A 23,530-nucleotide genomic window follows, 5' to 3' on the forward strand; every position below is an offset into this window, starting at 1 on the left:
TTCTAATATACGTGATACAGTGCGAGGTGGACGAAACTTTAATGACAATTTCTGGAGAAATTTAATTGTTGGAGATGTTTGTGTGATACATCGTGCAGGGGAGCACAGCAATAGAGAAGCAAGAAATGAAGCACTTGTTTAAAAAATTGGTTCGAATGGCTCTGAGCAGTATGGGACTTAACATCTGTGATCATCAGTCACTTAGAACTACTTAACCCTAACTAACCTAAGGACATCACACACATCCATGCCCGAGGCTGGATTCGAATCTGCGACCGTAGCAGTCACGCGGTTCCAGACTGAAGCGCCTAGAACCGCGCGGTCACACCGGCCGACGAAGGGCTTGTTTCATTTTTTAACGAATTCATAATGGTTTCATGTCACACATAGAGACAGTAAAATATATTTTATGAGTAAAAGTCTATCAACTTCTGTATTTCGGTTTTATTTTCGGTACCTATCGAAAATGAAAAGCTCAAATACAGACAGATTAGATCTAAGATTTCATTTCCGATACGTATCGGAAATGAAACCTACGAACCGAAACCGAAACACATACAGTCAACGGACTGATAAAAAAATGCAGCCTGTATTTATGCCATCGGATATGAACACCAAAGTGGAGGACTTTATTCCTCTTCCAAGCCGGCCGCAGTGGCTGAGCGGTTCTAGACGTTTCAGCCTGGAACCGCTCGAGCGATCCGGTCGCACGTTCAAATCCAGCCTCGGGCATGGATGTGTGTGATGTCCTTAGGTTAGTTAGGTTTAAGTAGTTCTAAGTTCTGGGGACTGATGACCTCAGATCTTGAGTCCCATACTGCTCAGAGCCATTTGAACCATTTACTCTTCCAACCGTTTCTAAATGCTTCTTTCTCTTGTGTCTGTTGTATGTATTAGATTATGTGCGCCAAAACATTTGTATTCTTCATTATTCTTATTTAAAATAAGTTACTGCCGATAGTGTATGTAGCGTTACATTATGAATTAATGTGTGTATACTGTATGTAGTGACTGGTAGGAGCCGGCCGGGGTGGCTGAGCGGTTCTAGGCGCTACAGTCTGGAACCGTGCGACCGCTTCGTTCGCAGGTTCGAATCCTGCCTCGGGCATGGACGTGTGTGATGTCCTTAGGTTAGTTAGGTTTAAGTAGTTCTAAGTTCTAGGGGACTGCTGACCTTAAAAGTTAAATCCGATAGTGCTCAGAGCCATTTTCGACTGGTAGTGAGAAATGTATCGACAGTGTAATACTGGCAGTTTACGTTTTAAAGCAAATTCTTTGCAAAACAGAAATGCGCACCAGAGAAGAACGAAATTATGTTGCGCTGTTTTAAAATGACTAAGCTTGCATTCGGAAGGTCCTAGGTGTCAATCTCTACCTTGCCATTCTGATACAGGTATTTCATGTTCTTTCTAAGTTTCTTCTGGCACATTTCGGGATTCTTTAATAGGTAATATATTGTGAAATGGAAACATGCGACCTTAAACAGGGTGAATCACCTAAAACTTGCACCGCAGATATTGCGGAAATTGAAAGTGCTATTGATGTGTGGTTTCCACAGAATGGATTGCTGGTTAGGGGTCCACACTGTTAGACAATCAACAAATTGTAATCGTACGTAGAAACTGTACAAACATTCTTGTACAGACACACACTTTTTTTAGATGAAACAATTCCTACTGACATTAACAAACTAAAAGAAGGGCCAGTCGGAATGTCAGTGGTGTTTATTGCAGGATTCTGGTGTGAGTCCTTTACGAGATACCATATTTTGGAAAGTTTCCACACCGACACATCTTTGTGGCACTCAACCTGCGTGGTTCCTAAGTACGATGTTGTCATGTTTGATTGCAGTGTACTTGTGTGTTCCTCCCCCCCGTCAGTGTGTGACAGTGTGAGCGGTAGGTGGTGAGTGGACGATGTGATTTACCAATGCAGAAAAGTCGACAGGCTCTTGGTGTATGAAGAGTAGTAAGACTCAATTCGTTCATGTACGGTGTATCCAGCAAGATACCTCACTACCTCATCTATCTCAGCAGTTGTTTATCAAAATCTCCAACCAGTTATGTGAACGTGGTAGTGTAACACCTAGACAACGTAACAGAAGGAAACAAATGACGAGCAGAAGAGGCGAAATCTTAATGTTCTTGCTGCTGTTGCAGTTGACCCTCCCAATAGCCCCCAAGTTCAAATGGTTCAAATGGCTCTGAGCACTATGGGACTTAACATCTGATGTCATCAGTCCCCTATAACGTAGAACTACTTAAACCTAAATAACCTAAGGACATCACACACATCCATGCCCTAGGCAGGATTCGAGCCCCCAAGTAATCGAACGAGAAAGTGGCATGAGACAGCAAGTGTCCTACGCATTTTCCGTCGACATAGGTTCCATGCCTGTCACATCTGTCTCCTTCAACAGTTGCATGGAAACGATTATGAGAATTGTGTTAACTTCTCCAGATGTATGATGATACTCCAGAGGTATCGACGGCCGGAGTGGCTGGGCAGTTCTAGGCGCTACTGTCTGGAACCGCGTGACCGGCACGGTCGCAGGTTCGACTCCTTCCTCTGGCATGGATGTGTGTGATGTCCTTAGGTTTATTAGGTTTAAGTAGTTCTAAGTTCTAGGGGACTGATGACCACAGCAGTTAAGTCCCATAGTGCTCAGAGCCATTTGAATCAGAGGTTTCATGTTTCTTGTTTAGCGATGAAGTCACATTTACCAGTAATGACCATTTAAACCGCCGAAACGTGCGTTATTGGTCTGTTGATAATCCCCAATGGCTTCATCAAGTTTAACGTCAACTTCCGTGGAGTGTAATCGTGTGGTGTGCGATAGTGAACTATCAGCTCACAGGTCTGTTTCTCATACTCGGGAAACAGAACGCGCACGGGTATTGCAGCCTCGTAACAGACCGTCTTCCACGGATGTAGAAGACGCTCCTCTACATACTAGGAGGAGCCTGTGGTATCAACGTGACGATTGTCCAGCTCATATTGCAAGAAGTACTACAGCATGTCTTCACGAATTGTTTCTAAATCGTTGGACTGGAAGCAGAGGACCAGTAAAGTGGCCGACCCGTTTCCCAGATTTGACGCCAGTAGACTTTTTCCTGTGGGGGAAGCTGAAAGATGCTGTCTACAAGGACATACCAGTTACACCTGATGATATGCCTCGACCTATAACTGCAGACTGCTCGGATATCTCCGCTAACATTCTGCCAATTGTGTAGCAGTCGTTCCATACCAGACTGGAAGCGTGTATTGCCGATGCCAGTGGTCATTTTCAACACAACCTGTGATGGTCAGTTGTATCGTTACTGGTCAGAATCCAGATACCTAATGTATGCACTTGTGTTGTTCCTTAGTGTCTACCACAGGTATTGTACAAGTTTCGGTGCGGAAACTTTCCAAAATACGGTACCTCGTAAACGACCTGCAATAGAACCCTGTAAGAAATACCGCTGACGTTCTGATTGACCATTCTTTTGGTTTGTTATTGTCAGTTGGAATTGTTCCATTTAAAAAAGTGTATACCTGCACAAAATTACTGTTTCTTAGCATTATTACAATCTGTTGATTTGCTAACATTACGGTTGTCTGACTACGAATCTATTCTGTTGAAACCACAATATTTACGGTGCAAGTTGTAGGTGATTCAACCTGTATGTGTTTGTGCAATAACTTATAATGTCGCGATAGCCACTAATTGCTACAAACATTCATATCGCTGATTTTGACACATTAACTACATTCTTCAGATGTGACAGTAATTCACAAAGTGTTTCGTAATAATGTATAAACACTAATTACAAATCATGAAAAAAGGTAAAAATATCTCAATAAAATAAGCATGCACCTTGCCGTCTTTTATCACGTGACTAGGGTCAGCAGCTGTATAAAGCTATTAAGTGAAATAAATTTTCCTTCACTTTGTTCTCATAATTAGAAAATAATGTAGATCTTTTATCCAATCAGCTGGCCTAAGGCTCTGTGACCATTTTCAAGTGTAGACACGTCAGAAATGTACTTATAATCTCGAAATTACATTTACATCTCCGACGAAAATGTAGCAGCTCTGTGTGCACTCTCTCGAATTGATTTAGTGGTTAACAAAGAAGTACCTCCATACTCAGTAACTTCAAATTTTAACGCAGGATTAAAATTGAGCGTCACAATATCATTACTGTAATTATAGAAGCAGCATTTTTCATTGGCAGATTCGGCAAATACCGTGTTGTTGTTGTTGTTGTCATCAGTCCTGAGACTGGTTTGATGCAGCTCTCCATGCTACTCTATCCTGTGCAAGCTTCTTCATCTCCCAGTACCTACTGCAACCTACATCCTTCTGAATCTGCTTAGTGTACTCATCTCTCGGTCTCCCTCTACGATTTTTACCCTCCACGCTGCCCTCCAATGCTAAATTTGTGATCCCTTGATGCCTCAAAACATGTCCTACCAACCGATCCCTTCTTCTAGTCAAGTTGTGCCACAAACTTCTCTTCTCCCCAATCCTATTCAATACCTCCTCATTAGTTACGTGATCTATCCACCTTATCTTCAGTATTCTTCTGTAGCACCACATTTCGAAAGCTTCTATTCTCTTCTTGTCCAAACTAGTTATCGTCCATGTTTCACTTCCATACATGGCTACACTCCAAACAAATACTTTCAGAAACGACTTCCTGATACATAAATCTATATTCGATGTTAACAAATTTCTCTTCTTCAGAAACGCTTTCCTTGCCATTGCCAGTCTACATTTTATATCCTCTCTACTTCGACCATCATCAGTTATTTTACTTCCTAAATAGCAAAACTCCTTTACTACTTTAAGTGTCTCATTTCCTAATCTAATTCCCTCAGCATCACCCGATTTAATTTGACTACATTCCATTATCCTCGTTTTGCTTTTGTTAATGTTCATCTTATATCCTCCTTTCAAGACACTGTCCATTCCGTTCAACTGCTCTTCCAAGTCCTTTGCCGTCTCTGACAGAATTACAATGTCATCGGCGAACCTCAAAGTTTTTACTTCGTCTCCATGAATTTTAATACCTGCTCCAAATTTTTCTTTTGTTTCCTTTACTGCTTGCTCAATATACAGATTGAATAACATCGGGGAGAGGCTACAACCCTGTCTCACTCCTTTCCCAACCACTGCTTCCCTTTCATGCCCCTCGACTCTTATTACTGCCATCTGGTTTCTGTACAAATTATAAATAGCTTTTCGCTCCCTGTATTTTACACCTGCCACCTTTAGAATTTGAAAAAGAGTATTCCAGTCAACATTGTCAAAAGCTTTCTCTAAGTCTACAAATGCTAGAAACGTAGGTTTGCCTTTTCTTAATCTTTCTTCTAAGATAAGTCGTAAGGTCAGTATTGCCTCACGTGTTCCAACATTTCGACGGAATCCAAACTGATCCTCCCCGAGGTCTGCATCTACCAGTTTTTCCATTCGTCTATAAAGAATTCGCGTTAGTATTTTGCAGCCGTGGCTTATTAAACTGATAGTTCGGTTATTTTCACATCTGTCAGCACCTGCTTTCTTTGGGATTGGAATTATTATATTCTTCTTGAAGTCTGAGGGTATTTCGCCTGTCTCATACATCTTGCTCACCAGCTGGTAGAGTTTTGTCAGGACTGGTTGTCCCAAGGCCGTCAGTAGTTCTAATGGAATGTTGTCTACTCCGGGGGCCTTGTTTCGACTCAGGTCTTTCAGTGCTCTGTCAAACTCTTCACGCAGTATCGTATCTCCCATTTCGTCTTCATCTACATCCTCTTCTATTTCCATAATATTGTCCTCAAGTACATCGCCCTTGTATAAACCTTCTATATACTCCTTCCACCTTTCTGCCTTCCCTTCTTTGCTTAGAACTGGGCTGCCATCTGAGCTCTTGATATTCATACACGTCGTTCTCTTCTCTCCAAAGGTCTCTTTAATTTTCCTGTAGGCAGTATCTATCTTACCCCTAGTGAGATAAGCTTCTACATCCTTACATTTGTCCTCTAGCCATCCCTGTTTAGCCACTTTGCACTTCCTGTCGATCGCATTTTTGAGACGTTTGTATTCCTTTTTGCCTGCTTCATTTACTGCATTTTTATATTTTCTCCTTTCATCAATTAAATTCAATATTTCTTCTGTTACCCAAGGATTTCTAGCAGCCCTCGTCTTTGTACCTACTTTATCCTCTGCCGCCTTCACTACTACATCCCTCAGAGCTACCCATTCTTCTTCTACTGTACTTCTTTCCCCTATTCCAGTCAATTGTTCCCTTATGCTCTCTCTGAAACTCTGTACAACCTCTGGTTCTTTCAGTTTATCCAGGTCCCATCTCCTTAATTTCCCACATTTTTGCACTTTCTTCAGTTTTAATCTACAGGTCATAACCAATAGATTGTGGTCAGAGTCCACATCTGCCCCTGGAAATGTCTTACAACTTAAAACCTGGTTCCTAAATCTCTGTCTTACCATTATATAATCTATCTGATACCTTTTAGTATCTCCAGGGTTCTTCCACGTATACAACCTTCTTTCATGATTCTTAAATGATTCTTCAAATACCGTATGAATGTGTTATTCTTCCCAAATAATTCCTTTCGACAGTCTGACTTCCGCTGTTGGAAGTTTGTAATAGAGACGCCTACGCAACATTTGCCTGGTTTACCGCAGGTGCTCCTGTTTGTACCAACAGACAGTTGATGAATGCAAGCAAACAATGAATAAAAAAAGACTTGCAGAAACAGTGCCAGCGCGTGAGGGAAAGGTGGCAATTCGCGAAAGTTCTACAAAAACTTACCACGAAGTGAGTGAAACTTTTGTACTCGCCCTGGTGTACGAAATGTGCTTCTGAATCCGATTTCTCCGTTTCTTATTCACTGTAAGTTCTTTCAGAGCGGTATCACGTAAGAAATTACATGGTCACATTCCTGAGCCCGTATTGTAAAGGATCGGCTATAACCGGTTCCGACAAGATTGCGGAAGGTGACGTTAGCCGACGAATCATGACCTACAAAAGATGAATATAAGTTGATTGACATAATTCTTCATTACTGATATAGCTGTTTCGTAACAAATGACAAATACTGAAGCACCGCTAAAGAAAATATATATTGTCACACGTATGTAAGATTCCAAAAATTTGTACATTTCTCCTTTATCCTACTAATAAATTTTTCAATTTTTTCTGATGACATTCAAAATGTGACCGTCGTTAAATATTAAATGTGAGTTTAGATACTACTGTACTTCATTTGATAGTCTTGGTTAACTACTGTTCAGTTCAACTGCTTGCAATGACAGTGGTGAGCCATTTTAGACCTTGCTGTCACTTTCTCATCGAGTCTAGTATATATTTCGGCATAAAATTGAGACACCAGTTGCACAAGTATTTTTATTTCGCTTTACCGGCTTCACCTGATTAGTCTGTCATCTTCAAAAGCTTAGAATTGGTTTACTGAATGTCAGCATCTTCAGGGAAGCATACTGCCATTACATGCCCAAAAACGTATATACTCGTATGTGATTGTTACAAACACACATTGACGGACAGACAGTTTACGGTGAAGAAGATATTGACATCTGTTAAATCAGCATTTAGCTTCTGAAGATGACAGATTAATCTGTTGAAACCAATAGAGAGAAATAAAAATATCTGTGCAACTGGTGAATGAATTTTATTCTGAAATGGTGATGGTATAGTTTTGCAGCTTGTTCTACTTTTTGAATTTTTATGATAGCTTCTGAATGCTTTTGGAATACAACATGGTGAATTAAAAGGTAGTGTTGTAAGCATTATACATTTGTAATTTCATTCTTTATACTCAGAAATAAGAAGCACTTTAACATTTTCGCTTAATTTCAACGTACTAAGTACTGTTTTTTAATGAAGGTGAAACATGAATGGTCTGTAATAGTTACACGAAGATAATAGATTCTGAAATGTGACGCTACAGAAATTGTGGAGAAAAGAGCGTTATGACACTAGCTGAACTAAAAGAAGGGATAGGTTAGTCATGGAAACTACGATACATAGTGCGAACATGTGGCATCATCGTAATCGCTGTAAAAATATTCGAAAAGCCTGCTGCAAACAGTATGCAATCAACCGACAACTGGGATCGCACGCGAGATCTCTCGGCACCATCGCCTGCAACATTCGGTGGGAGCTTGGCCATGCAGCAAGATGGATGTCAGCAGAGTGGAGCAGCGATAATACGTGAAAATAGCATTTTTCATTGTCAGAAATACTACTAGCGCCACATGGAACTACGAACAGTTGTAGGTGACAGGGCATCCATCACCCATAGCCATGCTCATTCTGTCGTATGAGAGCCACGGTATTCTGGAAAGTCTCGCTGTTGGGGACGGCCCCACCGTCAATGACAAATACTACCGTAACTTACTGCTGTACCATCTGCAATATACACATCTGGCACTGCTTTGTAATGCAGTTATACTCCATGATAACGCTACAGCCGACAGTTCAGGCGTAATCAAGAACTGCGGTGAGGGTGGAGAAAGCTCCCCAACCCACTCGAATCAACGATTCTCATTCTATGCGACTTCGACCTTGTTCCACAGCAGAAGAAACCAGTGCGTGGGAAGGACTTTGCAAAGAGGGCGAAAATCCTCATGACATTTCGGCGACAGGTAGCACACATTGATGGCAATGACAGTGGATTCGTCGCCTTTCCCATCGTTGGCAACGCTGTGTGGATGCACTGGGGGACTATTTTGAAATCAGTAGAAGGTTCTGATTCATTTTTGTTCCGTTTGTACTCGAGCTCAATAAATGTACACAGATTTCCAATGAGTGTGTTACATTTCAATCTTTACTGTGACCTCCTGTACTGAACTATTTTATGTTGGCATTCAGATACACACTGCCTTACCGGTTCAGTACGCATCATGGGATTTCCGTGTTGTCGCATTATCACAATATATACCATCGTTGCCAAGAGGTACGGAATGTCACTGGTGTATATATAAAGGGCTGTAATTTTTGTCTGGAACAGTATATTAACGAAAATGAAAATTATGCCTGTTGGACACATCTGGCCCTAAGTCCAAATACTCCGGTTTCGACCAAGTGTTCTGGAGGTTTCCCTTGTTTATAGGGAAAATACTGGAACTAGTGTGGCTTTCCGGTTAATAACACCCGTGACCCACTTCCGCATCGCTGCGAAACGCGACCAGAGCACTGTAACAGCCTGTCCTGATACCTCTTATAGGAAATGAAAGACGAGATAACGTGATTCCGATATCTTCTTAAATTCATTCATGGGAGTCAGTTTGATTCTGTTGTGTTGGCAGAAGAGCCAACACCGTGTTACTAGAGGAGGGCGAAATGCACGCGTTTTAGCTCACGCAGGCTGGCGTGAGGAGGGAAGAACTATACTGACGTGAGGTCTGGAACATGACAAGGAACTAGAATTCAGAAAGCGGACATAATTAGTTTGATACTGAACTTTAATCCATGAATGATGAACGTCCCTCTTGATGGTACATGAGTCACAATATTATCTGTTGAGAAGACATAGTAACTGAATATGGCGCCATGCCAGGTCGTAGCAATTGACGTAGTTGAAGGCTATGCTAAACTGTCGTCTCGGAAAATGAGAGCGTATGTAGACAGTGAATCATCGCTAGCAAAGTCGGCTGTACAACAGGGGCGAGTGCTAGGGAGTCTCTCTAGACTAGACCTGCCGTGTGGCGGCGCTCGGTCTGCAATCACTGATAGTGGCGACACGCGGGTCCGAGTTATACTTACGGACCGCGGCCGATTTAAAGTCTACCACATAGCAAGTGTGGTGTCTGGCGGTGAAACCACAGATTCTGTAACGAAGAGTGCTCCAAGGCAATTTCTGTATGACTTTTCATATGAAGTGGGGGGGGGGGGGGGGGGGGGAATAAATGAGATAAGGATCGGCAGCATGGCCAGTTATCTGAAATCGTTAATCAGTGAGCGCTTATGAGTTAATAGGCAGGATTAACAGTTTTAAGTGCCAAGTCCGCAAAAGAGCGCGCCGCGTCTAGCGTTAGCTGGAATCAACCAGTGCCAGCCAGCCTTTTCACGATTGGTGCAGTCGATTCTGGTAAGCTATTTAGTGAAGTTGCCTTCATCCTAGAACTTTTCTGCAATCTGTAAAAAGCAAAGCCACTATGATTCTTTTTTAATGCTTTATTACATAAGTACTGTAGTTTGGTGACTTAACACGATAACGTTTAACTGTGTTTAGATGTGTTTCTTCGTCTGCCGGTGTATCAGTGGTTGTGTTGCAATGTTACTCCACGCTCGGTTTCAACGCGGCTCATTAATCTCTCTCGGCGCAATCTTATCGCCTGTATAACGCGGAACTACGAGCACCCACCGTAAACTGGTATGGTACAAGGTCGTCGGCCTTAGGTTCTTGCCCGAATAAATCAATGTACTTAGCGACTGGCGGAGTCATTGTGAAAACGGAAAAAAAGGAGATTGGATACGTTTAATCACCTTGCATGAGTACAAATTAAAGCAACTGTACAAATCAATTAGTTACAAGTAGCTGTTTCCATTGCTGTACAAACCGTTGTTTTACAATGCACGCATCAGAACTGCTACAGGCATGAATTGAATTGGATCCCCGAGCCGTATATTAGCTACCCTCGGCATGGTACTGCAGCGAGGGACAATATCAAACTTAGAGGGTTTTGGTTGGTTGGTTGATTTGGGGTAGGAGACCAAACAGCTAGGTCTTCGTCCCATCGGATTAGGGAAGGATGGGGAAGGAAATCGGGCGTGCCCTTTCAAAGAAATCAAGCCAGGTGTGTGTGTGTTGTTGTTAGCCTTTAAGTAGTGTAAGTCTAGGGACTAACGACCTTAGCAGTTTGATCCCTTAGAAATTCACATACATTTGAACATTTTGAAACCACCCTGGAATTTGCCTGAAGCGATTTAGGAAAATCACGGGAAACCTGAATCAGGATGGGAGGACGCGGATTTGAACCGTCGTCCTCCCGAAAGCGAGTCCAGTCTGCTAACTGTTCAGCCACATCGCTAGGTAGTGGTTTCCCTCACCTGTACTAGTACAGCGGTTTCTCGCTACAGCCTGACGAATAGTGTCCAAACAGTGGTAATATGAAAATTCGGGGTATAATAACCAAGCGGTTGTGAAAACTGAACGCTGTGGAAGACATGTAACTGAAACGATGTACAACACTCTGCGTGACAATATATATTTGACGACTATGACACAATTGTGTATGATCTCGGCCTCTGAGGCGGCAGAAGAATGTGGTGCCGTGGTTAAAAATCGTTCAGTTTTTCCATTAGCATCCGACAAAACTTCTCGCACGCTTTCACTCTTTTGTAAACAAAGGTTTCAGACTGTGTTTATATTTATCACCAAATGTTTTCATCTACATCTTCTGCCGCAATAAGCACTTCTTAGCTATTTTAATTTTCGGTATTTCTCGTGCCATTTTCTTTTTATTTTGTTTCATTGCGATTATAGTCACGTAGGGCGGCTCATGTCAGTCATTCGATTATTTGTGGCCTTGTAACTGAATCTGTTTAGCCGTCTCTTATTTTTCCTGTCCCTCGTCTCACCCTTGTGCAGGTAGCCTGATTGTGGCTGATCAGTAATATCGAAATTACTTCCCAGGCGATGTATGTGGGTTCTGGTTCCTTAATGGGGGCTCAAGGCCTATTCCTTCCAGGTTATACGTCATTAAAAGATAGACAAGCGTTCTGCGACCACGCAAGAGTGCAGGACATGCACTGTGGTGACAGTTTTCTCCAGTCTGTTGCGATTTAAATCATGTGCAATTTTTAGCTTTCTAATTCCCATACACTACTACGAAAATAATCTGATAACATCAGTAGTAACACATTCTAGGAAATTCTAAAAAAATTAGTGTGGCAAACGTACCGTTTGGACGTACGGTGTACGTTGGAGTGTGAACTATAGTGACATTATTACCAAATGCGTCCAAATACGACCAACTCGCTGTTATTCTCTTCATGGCTAACGAGGGACAAATGCCGTAGTCATCTACAGTGGGATGGACAATGTGTATATGGGAGCAAGTTTGTCACAAACCACCACTACAGAATGGTGCGCGCGCTGATCGCTATTCGACAGAAGAAAAAAAATGGTTCAAATGGCTCGGAGCACTATGGGACTTAACACATGAAGTCATCAGTCCCCTACAAATTAGAACTACTTAGACCTAACTAACCTAAGGACAGCGCACACATCCATGCCAAAGGCAGGATTCGAACCTGCGACCGTTGCGGTCGCTCGGTTCCAGACTGAAGCGCCTAGAACCGCTCGGCCACACCGGCCGACTCGACAGAAGCCATCGATCGATCATGGGTTCTTTGTAGCAGGCTACGAAAGGTGGTGTCACGATTGGGAATCGGAGCCGAAATCGTCGACGATACAATGGTGTCATCAATAGTCCCCTTGTCCCAAGAAGTTCAAGAGCCAGCCATCAGCTGTAAAGGTGATGCTCATGCTTTTCTTTGAATACCGTGGCCCAATGCTTCTAAGAACCTGGTGTCTCCATCACTGAGGAACGGTACTGCACAACACTAGAGCAATTACAGCCTGCAGTTAAGGCGGAATGTCCGGGAAAACTGCGACAAGAGGCGCTGCTGCTTCGTGATAACGCACATCTCGATATTGTAAATGTCACGACACAGAAATTACGCCAATTCAGGTGGGAGATACTTGAACATAAGCCCTATAGTACTGAAGTCTCCCCATGCGCTTATCACGTCTTCGGTCCCTTACTAAGGACCTTGAAGGGTCGACGGTGCCTGCCGAATGAGAATGTGCAGCAGACTGTCACGGACTTCATTACGCAGCATAACAAGGTATTTTACCAAAGTGGTATATTCAACCTGTTGCGTCGGTGCAATGACTGCATCAGTGCTCATGGCGATTTTGCCTGATTGGTATACCGATTCTGGACTGTAAGACTTTCGAATGGAAACACTTCTTTGATCAGCCCTTATACGTTAGTACATGAACAGTAAATAGTAATAATGATAATAATAATAATAATAATAATAATAATAATCGTAAGAATAATACCAGTCAGATTAAAGGTCATGCCTCTTAATCGAAGTTTTAACTCCGTGTGATGAGAACATTATAGATAAGGCGGCACAGAAGAAACTGAAATATATTTATCTGAGGTAGCTACTTCAGAAAGCTGGATGTGAACTGGAGTTGACTTGATTACACCAAACGATGTAATCTATGTTGAGCAAAATAAAGACAACAGTAATATAACAATATGCGGGGTGATGGGGGTATTAGCACAGATATTATTATTGGTGACAATGAACTGAGCGACATTACATTTACTTCATTAGCAGACTAATAATTGTAGCTATTAGTAGTAGAATGTTTTTAGGTTGGATATCATCTACAAGTACATATGGCAAGCAAGCCATTAATGCTTATTTTTCCCTGTGCGGCAGGTTAGGTGTTGAAGAGTGGACACACGGATGCAAAACGATTAATGTATGCTGAGACGAGCAGACGGCAAAGTGGTGTATGACAGAGCAGAAAACATCAGGTAATAAATTATGTGACGTATTTGTGGGAAGATTGGTTCTAACGCAGAGAAAAACAACACACTAAAATGGGTACATGTTAAGGTACCTATGATAGCTATATCTGCAGTTATACCCATAAGACTCTGTACATCAGAACGATATCTAAAGGAATGTATGGCAGCAACACAGAAGGAGTGAACGTTGGAGAAGAAGCTGATCGTCAGAGAGAAGACCGTAAAAGAGTAAGATTATCAGAGGAGATGGAGGGCTGAAATAAACGTTGACAGTCAGATGTTTTTTTATTCCAGTCTCTGATCACAATATCAATTCTTTAGACGATGACCGGTTTCAATCCGTAATGACCATCCTCAGATCTTTTCTACATCATGTCCTAAAGTGATGAGGCCATAATGGCATCGTCAAAACATATAAATACAGTATAATTAGCACAGCATCGTCACATAGATCTAAAATAAGGTGTAGAATAGGCCACATCGTCCACACAGTGATTATTGCAATAATGTGGCCTATTCTACACCATATTTTAGATATATGTGACGATGCTGTGCTGATTATATTTATATGTTTTGACGATACCATTATGGCCTTATCACTTGAGGACATGGTGTAAAAAAGATCTGAGGATGGTCATTACGGACTGAAACCGGTCATCGTCTAAAGGATTGATGATGTGATCAGAGACTGGAATAAAAAACATTTGACACTATTGGATCACTATTTGTAAACGCGATTATGTCGCAGCTGGTGGAACGACGACAGTGTGGACAATATGTCAATAGCTCATTGTTGAACAGATGGAAGATGGGACACCCCGTGATAGAGGAGTCTAATCCCCTCTTTTAAGCAGAGTGGCTTTGAATAGTAAATGGGTAGTGTGTTCAAGATTCGTATCGGCTGATATGAAGAAGGAGATGGAGAAAAATTTAGTGTTATGCATAGGCAAAAATCAAAATTCAGGACGTATCAGATATTGTGTTGTTGTTCCGGAATGCTGGTAGATGTCTGATATGAGGTGAGGGGCAATGAGGACAGATGTCTTTTCTTGAACGCTCCTTTTCTTTGCTGGGGCAGTTGGGGGTATTAATAGCTTCCTGACTGTTTTGACGTGGTCCACCACGAATCCCCTTCCTGCGTCGACCTTCTCATGTCAGGGTACTGTTCCACCCAACATCTTCAATTATTTGTTGGATATATTCGAACCCCTGTCTTCCCCACAGGTTTTGCTCTGTACACTTCTCTCTAGTACCATTGAGGTTATTTCTCGGTGTGTTAATACATCTCAATCTTCCTTTCCCTTCTTCATGTCAACGTTTTGCACACTTGCCTCTCCTCACCGATTCTGCTGAGAACCTCCCCATTTCTTGTCTAATGTGACCACCTGGCTCCCCATGACGTTTAAATGAAGTTTATTGCTTTGTTTCAGAGAGAATTTCGCCAACATGCCCAGGTCACTACTCCCATCGCAGCTTCTCGCCCAGTGTGGGAGTTCGCTACTTGTGCTTCTGCTGGTCTGCCTGCCCGCTGGTAAGTCATCTCGCGTCTGTATTCCTACAAGACTTGTGTTTTTGTACAATCTCCTGACAGTGTGCTTATTGATACACAGCAAAAGAATAATTGTGTTCGAAGCCGAAGCCCAGGATTAATACAGGGCTATCTGCAAGTACAACCAGTGTTTCAGGAGACGACTGCGGAGAATCTACATACGGAAAATAGACATACATCAATGGATGGTATCTCTCCAAGTTTGGAGCTCACAGTTCAGGTGCTCAATATGGTCATTATTTGCGACCTAGCAAACGTCAAAACGATGGTCAAATTCTTGCCATAAACGTCCCATTACGTCATGATCCATATCAGCTACCATATTAGCTTCCTTGAATTTCTTCCAAAGGCAGCAACACAAGGTATTTGACTTAAGTAGAACTCTCATGGCTCCAAGTGAGGTTAGCATGAGGGCTATTGAAGAACACAAGATTCATGATGGGAAGCACGTCCCCTCCAATGCTGAGGCAGTTCGGCATTGAGGTAATGGCAGAAAATATGGTGGAGCACCGTCGTACTACAAACTGAGGTGCCACTCTCTTTCTATAATTGTAGCATAAGGCACTGCAGCAGCATGTCCGGGTGAAGGAAACCAGTCACAGTTTTTCCGAAAGAAGAATGGTCCATATATTGTTGAAGAGGGTATGGCAAGAAAGACGTTAACTTGATGTGAATCACGAATGTGTTCTACAATCTGGTGTGGACGTTCTCTGCCCTAAACACGTACGTTGTGAGCACTCTGTTTTCCACACACATGGAACATGGCTTCGTCAATGAAGAGCAAGTGTTTAGAACTGGCTTCCTTCAGTAGACACGGCAAGCCACTGCAGAAGTCAGAACGAAAGTGCTTATCCTGAGCAGTGAGCGGATGTAACAACTGTAATGGTTTGGGTCTACACGCAGACTTTTACGTAGAAGGCGCCAGACAGTAGACTGCGGTCCTCTGGTAAAGAACGTCGTCTATTTCTTTGGGCTTCTGACGAAATTATTCTCGCACACGGTCCATCTTCCCTGCAAACGGTCCTGATCGGCCTGTTTGCTTCGCATAACGTAAGGACCCAATCTCACGGAATATGTAGTGCCACCTTTTGACTTTCTGTCTCTCTGAACTCTCACTTGTTACATGGTACGAATCAATGGCTGAAACGTTGCAACTGACACACACGTGGCGAATTCAAGAACACAAAACGAACACGTTTTTCTCTTATACATCTTGTCCTATCATACCTGCCCCCCTCCCTCCAAGGTGCTGCGAATCGGAACTTGGAAAGAGGTTCTACCCACTTTTATATATCAGTTTTCTGTATGTCTTCCAGTTTTCACGTAATGGTTTTCTGAAACACCTGAAGTTCTTACGAATAACTTCATAAATTTGATGGGATAAAGCCTTCTCGTTCGCCACAATTAGTAGCCTCAAAAATGAACTACATTGGTGTATGAGGCAGATATTTGCATGTAAATGAGTAGTGTATATTGTCTGAGTAACTAATCGAGTGTTTGCAATGAAACATAGACACTAATCACACGGAGCTTCTCGCTGGGAAAGATGGTACACGACTGTTGTGTGTGACTATGTACACAACGGTTAGGGTAGGTGGGCTACACAATGGTGCGGCAACTGTCGTTGGAGGGAAGCTGGACAGAAGCAAAAGTCATCATTGAACACGTTAACCCAATGAAAAGAAGATTTACTTAAACTGTATTTCTCCCAGCGACGTAGACTCATTGCAGATGACGCAGCAAGAAATAAAGTCCAGCTCTCAACGTCAACAAGAATGAAGCTCTCTGAACTAAGAATGAACGATGGTGTCGGAGCTGCGACTGGGCTGTGTCTGCATAGCGTCACGTGGTGAAGTGTCTCCCAGCGCAAGAAGGCTGAGTGGCAGTCATTCTGTATTACGGCTGCAAAGGGTGCTCGTAGTGGAGAGCCACCGGTGGCATGGCTCGACGGACACGCACCATTGGTTCCGCCGGATCCTGCACAACTGCTATCGGCGTCTGATGGAAATTTGCAGTTCCGTTGACACCTTTGGCGCCTGTGGTGTGGTACTGATATGCAATACAACACTGACGATAATACGGTGGGGCAAAATATTTGTGTCTAACATTAGAAGGTGCAGGTGCTTGTGTGCTTTGCTCTGGACTACTGACTAGAGTCACAAATCAGTCTCAGGTAGGGCTTCCACAAAGCAAGATGGATCTGGCGCACAAATACGTTTCCGTACTGCGCACTGAACAGGTCCATTCCATCGTTCTGAAGCTATTGACGCCTCAGTTGCCTGAACCTACAGACCTGCGCGTTTTGTGTGTCTTCGTTGCTCTCTCTTTATTAAATAGCATGGCTGTGCTGCTAAAAAGAGGCAAATGAGGAAACAAAAATCTCATTGAAAATGGGCCTGAGAGGATTGCAGGGACCGGTAGCTACTGCAATGCCACTATAACGAGAGTAAAAGGAGATTGGCAAACGTAGCTAGAAGTACTTTCCAAGCCTACTTAGGCAATAAAGGCGAACAGGTTTCCAGAGGACTGACACATAACTTCCACGTGACACATGTTCTTTATTTTGCACTAGCTGAGCAACCACTGCTTCGCTCACGTACATTGTATACTGTAATTAAGACCGTAAAGCATAGACTTTTACGAGTATAGTTCTGACCATAAGACGATTGATAGTTGGAGTCTGAAGTTTATATTAATCAAGCCTTTTGAGTTGTTGTAGTGATATTTCCGTAGAAACTTTCACCCTTTAACATGTTTTTCTTTATTTCGAACCGAGATAATGAAATATTTTCATAAAATTTTTCATTCGCAATGTCACGCCTTAGGGGCTGAATTTCCAAAATCACTGAAATACGTATTTATTTATTTATGGCGGAGAAGTCATATACCAGATTGTCATAGATGTAGCTTTAAAAATGCTGTAGTAGTTATTTAATAACCATTTCTTTAAAAAAAAACTTACACGCATTATTTCATCGCCTTAGGGATTGCATTTCCAAATATGTTGAAACAAGTATTTTTTATTATTATCCGAGAAACCAAATATCATTTTTCGCACTTCCAGCTTCAAACTTGCCTTAATAGCGACATATTTTCAGAAAACCTTTCATCTCCTATTTCACCCCCTTAGAGGTCGAAATTCTAAAAATCGGTTTTCAAGGGATACCTACAGTATAAGATCGGCACCCTTTCCAAATTTGAAGTTTCTATCCTCAGCGACTAGGGCTTGGCAATGAGGAGTCAGTCAAAAAAATGGCTCTGAGCACTATGGGACTTAACATCTTAGGTCGTCAGTCCCCTAGAACTTAGAGCTACTTAAACTTAACTAACCTAAGGACATCACACACATCCATGCCAGAGGCAGGATTCGAACCTGCGACAGTAGCAGTCCCGCGGTTCCAGACTGCAGCGCTAGAACCGCACGACCACCGCGGCCGGCGGAGTCAGTCAGGGCATTTCCTTTTATGTATAAAGGTTGTAAGTGTCGTACTAAGTAACGTTGTTCGCTGCGCTACATTTTTATATCTGTTTTGTTTTTTGAGACCAGATTTGCTTTGTGTGATCCTTTGTTTATGCAACCATTTTTTTTGGTACTCTAGGGAGAAACTATTGACTTTGAATTTTATTCATGTATTTGGCGAATTGTTTATTGAACTAACATAGCCTGTTAATATTATCGTTTGCAGACCCGCTAGCTTAGCTTACAAGTTACACGTTTGTGCCTAGGCTTCATCTGTCGAACTGTAGCTCACCTTTCACAGTGACAATTCACAATAGAGCCCCACCACTAATGTGGTCTCCTCCCCAACACTCGATGTGCAGCTACAGGCCAAGTTATTTTACGTGCGCCCTAGTATTGACCTAAGTCCAAATTTTCAATTTTTGTGAAGGTATTTGTTCTTCAAAAACATGTGTAACCGAAAACGTCTGAAAATTTCCGGCTGTGTTGTCCAGTAAGTACTTTATTCACAGCCATCGTTCGTGTGATGTCACGGTCGCAGAACCTGTCACTTCTAGGAAAGTACGGTGCCTGACTTAACAATGAACCACACCATTACACGCAACACGTTTCATGTAGGACCAGCAGGAACTGAATACCGTAGACGAGAAAAATGAATAGAGATGTCCTGATTAGTCCGGTGAACTGAATACCTAGGAAACGTTCCTGACAGGTAGTGGTTACTATATGGCAACATACCTTTTGGTTTCGAGACATAAACTGTATGTGATCCTGAGAAGCAGTTGTAGTTCAATTAACACTGTGCTGCATTTGTCCACTGCAGTGGGCAGCTGTTAGTAGTCATTCCTTTGGCGTTTTTAATCAGTCCTGAGGTTGCAATTTCACGCAGTTCACTCTTGCGGACACTCCCCACTGGTGCTGTGGTCTCCGTGCATTTGCAGCCTCAGGACTGATTAGGATTGATAAAGAAACCGCTGTTAACAGCCGTTCACTGCAGTGGACGGCTGCACCACAGTGTTGATTTCCAGATAAAGGGATCCACGTGCGGGTTCTCCGCAACATAAATTTATCTGACAAGAACTCGCATGTGTCTGCACTTTCACGTTTAGTTTCGTTGTTACAGTAAATGAAAATACTTGTGGTCTGGCCAATATTAACATTGGTATTTGCTCTGTCGTTGCTCCTTCGACATTCGAGTTAAACATCAGTATCGACGATGTGCAGACATAAACAACAGATATTTAAGGGAGGGTCGGTACTTATAGTAAAGCGTCGGATTTCTGATATAACAGCAGCCTGGCCGTCTGACACACGCTTCGGCTATACGCAGTGATTGCCTGGGATCTAAACGAATTTGAATTTTGAGCATTTTATGTCCGAACTACACAAAATATTGCAATGTTCGAGCAGTTAAAATTAAATTATTTCCTCCGTTGATTACAGAACGCCACAGAGGGAACGGTAGTACTGACGACAATGAAAATAATGTCATGCCTCGGTGTGGTAAGCTGTGCGCTTTCCAAGGACAAGGTTGTCTCCAGGACTCTTACCCTATAACACAACTGACTGCGGAGGCTGTTACGTCAGTCTTCTAGTCTGAAGGTAATAAAGGAAGATGTCAGAGTCACGGGTGTTGGCCATCGCGTTAGCGTCCCTGTCAGAGAATTTGACTAACAAATTGCTTCGCTCTATTTGTTCCGTCTCATGCGTGGTTAAGCAATTCGTGCCGGTTACGGAATGAAACCACTCAAGGACGGTAAGCTGACGTCAGACAAACATTTTTTCGGCGGAGTGAACGAAGTAAGCATTTCAATTACAGCACTTTAGACGCTTTGTTGCTAACTGCAGAACATACACACGTGCAACTGGATATTTATTAATCGTCCGGGGAGAAGCTACTTTAGCGGCAACTTACGATATATTTAAAAACTGTAATCTAATTTATAGGCTTCGATGGTACATGCATGACTTATGCAAGTAATGAAACATTAATGTCATACTAACTACTTGTGAGTACAAAATTAATATCATTTCCTGTTGTGAAAAATAAATACTGGTTGCTTCATTTGTTTCTGAGCTATCACGCAGGTTGATGAAATACGAAATTAATACCAATCAGGCTTCTATTAACATCAAACTCAGCATCTGGTCGAGTAAAAGATACGGAAGACTGGAAGATACCAATGGATACGCTAAACGCTGCAGAAATGTGCTTTTTAGGTTTTAGCAAATCTTTCGACATTTTCTTTGACAATGTTAGGAGGCAGAATTTTTCACCACGCGTTATACAATTTTTTCGCTTGTACATGATTTCTCGTCAATATTACATGATATATGATACTATAAATTCATCATGGACTTGCATTGTCAGGCGTCATCCTGGCTTCATATTCGGTGTGAGGGTCTTTTCACTGTATGTCAATGACATACCCTCCGTTGTGTCCCACTGTCAAAACCACGTGACCTCCAGTTATAGGTAAGTGCATAAGAAATTAACTTGAGAACAGCCACCGAGAAGGTCAACGTCGACATGTGCATCGTAATAGGCATGGAATATTGGGTTAAACTTCAGACTGCAAAACCCAAGCGATACTGGTAAGGCATTCAAGGGTTGGAAATTCCTCCAAACTTTAATATTAAATGGAACTAATGTGAATTGCTCTTCCTTAGCAATGGTTCTGTGAATGATACTGGATAAAGACCTAAACTGAGCAGAAGACATAGATGCAACTGGACTGAAGGCATTGTGATTCTCCATGTCTTACAAAAAGATAAACAGGGGTCTGACAGTGACACATGCCTGAATAAAATGGCAAAGGGTCCCTTTGAGACATCCAGTTTTGTAGCAACCTCAGTGCCACATGCACAACTTTCATGAGCATTTAAAAACAATGTATTTGTACAGAGACACCCCAACACGAATTCCTAAGCGCCTGCAAGCAGGCAACCTCTCGACTCTGTTCAGCAGAGTGGAAGTAAGCTGTTTCTTGCAGGCACGCAGGTTCTGAAGGATGTCGAAGGGGTTGCTTCAATGTAGGCACATTAATTTCAGAGTTGCGGACGTCTTTTCTCATGTGTCGACACCTTGTTGTATGAAGCATCATCGAGCAAGAGGAGCCGGCTGCGGTGTTCTCGCGGTTCTAGGCGCGAAGTCAGGAGCCGTGCGACTGCTACAGTGGCAGGTTCGAATCCTGCCTCGGGCATGGATGTGTGTGATGTTCGTAGGTTAGTTAGGTTTAAGTAGTTCTAAGTTCTAGGGGACTGATGATCACAGTCCCACAGTGCTCAGAGCCATTTGAATCGAGCAAGAGGGCGGCGTCAGAGGATGCCATGCTTCTGCTCTGTTACAGAGGAAGGTTGTAAACACCTACGAGCCAAATTTCAAACCTCTGTATCTCACAGGGAGACAATTACGTACTTTCGTAAAAGCAACCCTTTAATTGTATTGTGCAGTATACAAGGTGTCCCAGAGATGTTGCGACAAACTCCAAAGGGCTGTAGAGGATCTCTTGAGTATAGGAACCCATGTCCAGCACCGTCACTCAACGACGCTACAGAGCACCTGCCACTACGCCATCGCTTCAGCAGCGAACGTAACTTTGTACGCTGCCAGAGCGTAAGCGGAACGTCTTGCGACTTTTCTCATTATGCAATGATCACAACCGATTGCCACGATCGCTAGTGGAGAAGATGGGTCTATCTGCTGCCTAGGCCGGCCGGAGTGGCCGTGCGGTTCTAGGCGCTACAGTCTGGAACCGGGCGACCACGAACGGTCGCAGGTTCGATTCCTGCCTCGGGCATGGATGTGTGTGATGTCCTTAGGTTAGTTAGGTTTAATTAGTTCTACGTTCTAGGCGACTATTGACCTCAGACGTTAAGTCGCATAGTGCTCAGAGCCATTTTGCTGCCTAGGCAGGGCCTGACTCCTATCAATGCGACGCTCTGTTGCCTTGATGGATGATGGTTTCAGACACGGGTTTCTATCTGCAGTTAGTTTTTCTTGTGGGACCCTCTAAAATCTCCGATGTTTTACGTCGTGCAGGAATATAGATACTCTGCTGGCCATTAAAATTGCTACACCACGAAGATGACGTACTACAGACGCGATATTTAACTGACAGGAAGAAGATGCTGTGATATGCAAATGATAAGCTTTTCAGAGCATTCACACAAGGTTGGCGCCAGTTTCGACACCACCTACAACGTGCTGACATGAGGAAAGTTTCCAACCGATTTCTCTTACACAAACAGCAGTTGATGGGCGTTGCCTGGCGAAACATTGTTATGATGCCTCGTGTAAGGAGGAGAAATGCGTAATATCACGTTTCCGACTTTGATAAAGGTCGGATTGTAGTCTGTCGCGATTGCGGTTTATCGTATCGCGACATTGCTGCTCGCTTTGGTCGAGAACCAATGACTGTTAGCAGAATATGTAATCGGTGGGTTCAGGAGGGTAATACGGAATGCCGTGCTGGATCCCAACAACCTCGTATCACTAGCAGTCGAAATGACAGGCATCTTATCCGCATGGCTGTAACGGATCGCGCAACCACGTCTCGATCTCTGAGTCAACAGATGGGGACGTTTGCGAGACAACAACAATCGGTACGAACAGTTAGGAGACCATGGCTGCGGTTGTCCTTGACGCTGCATCACAAACAGGAGCGCCTGCGACGGTGTACTCAACGACATCCTGGGTACACGAATGGCAAAACATTTTTTCGGATGAATCCAGGTTCTGTTTACAGCATCATGATGGTCGCATCCGTGTTTGGCGACATCGCGGTGAACGCATATTGGAAGTGTGTATTCGTCATCGCCATACTGGCGTATCAGCCGGCGTGATGGTAGGGGGTGCCATTGGTTACACGTCTCGGTCACCTCTTGTTCGCACTGACGGCACTTTGAACAGTGAACGTTAGATTTCAGATGTGCTACGACCCGTGGCTCCACC

The 23,530-nt window shown here is 43.0% G+C and overlaps 1 protein-coding gene across 2 annotated transcripts in view; it reads left to right on the plus strand.

The window, feature by feature from the left end:
• The window catches only part of LOC126336559 (uncharacterized), a 100,502-nt gene that overhangs the window by 55,149 nt on the left and 21,823 nt on the right, over nucleotides 1-23,530 (plus strand). For both annotated transcript variants that reach the window (XM_050000407.1, XM_050000408.1), the window contains exon 2: nucleotides 14,998-15,098. In XM_050000407.1, the coding sequence (XP_049856364.1) occupies nucleotides 14,998-15,098 (101 nt within the window). The remainder of the gene's footprint in view (nucleotides 1-14,997; nucleotides 15,099-23,530) is intronic.

The sequence above is a fragment of the Schistocerca gregaria genome, chromosome 2, assembly GCF_023897955.1.
Source record: "Schistocerca gregaria isolate iqSchGreg1 chromosome 2, iqSchGreg1.2, whole genome shotgun sequence".
NCBI classification, from domain to species: Eukaryota; Metazoa; Arthropoda; class Insecta; order Orthoptera; family Acrididae; genus Schistocerca; species Schistocerca gregaria.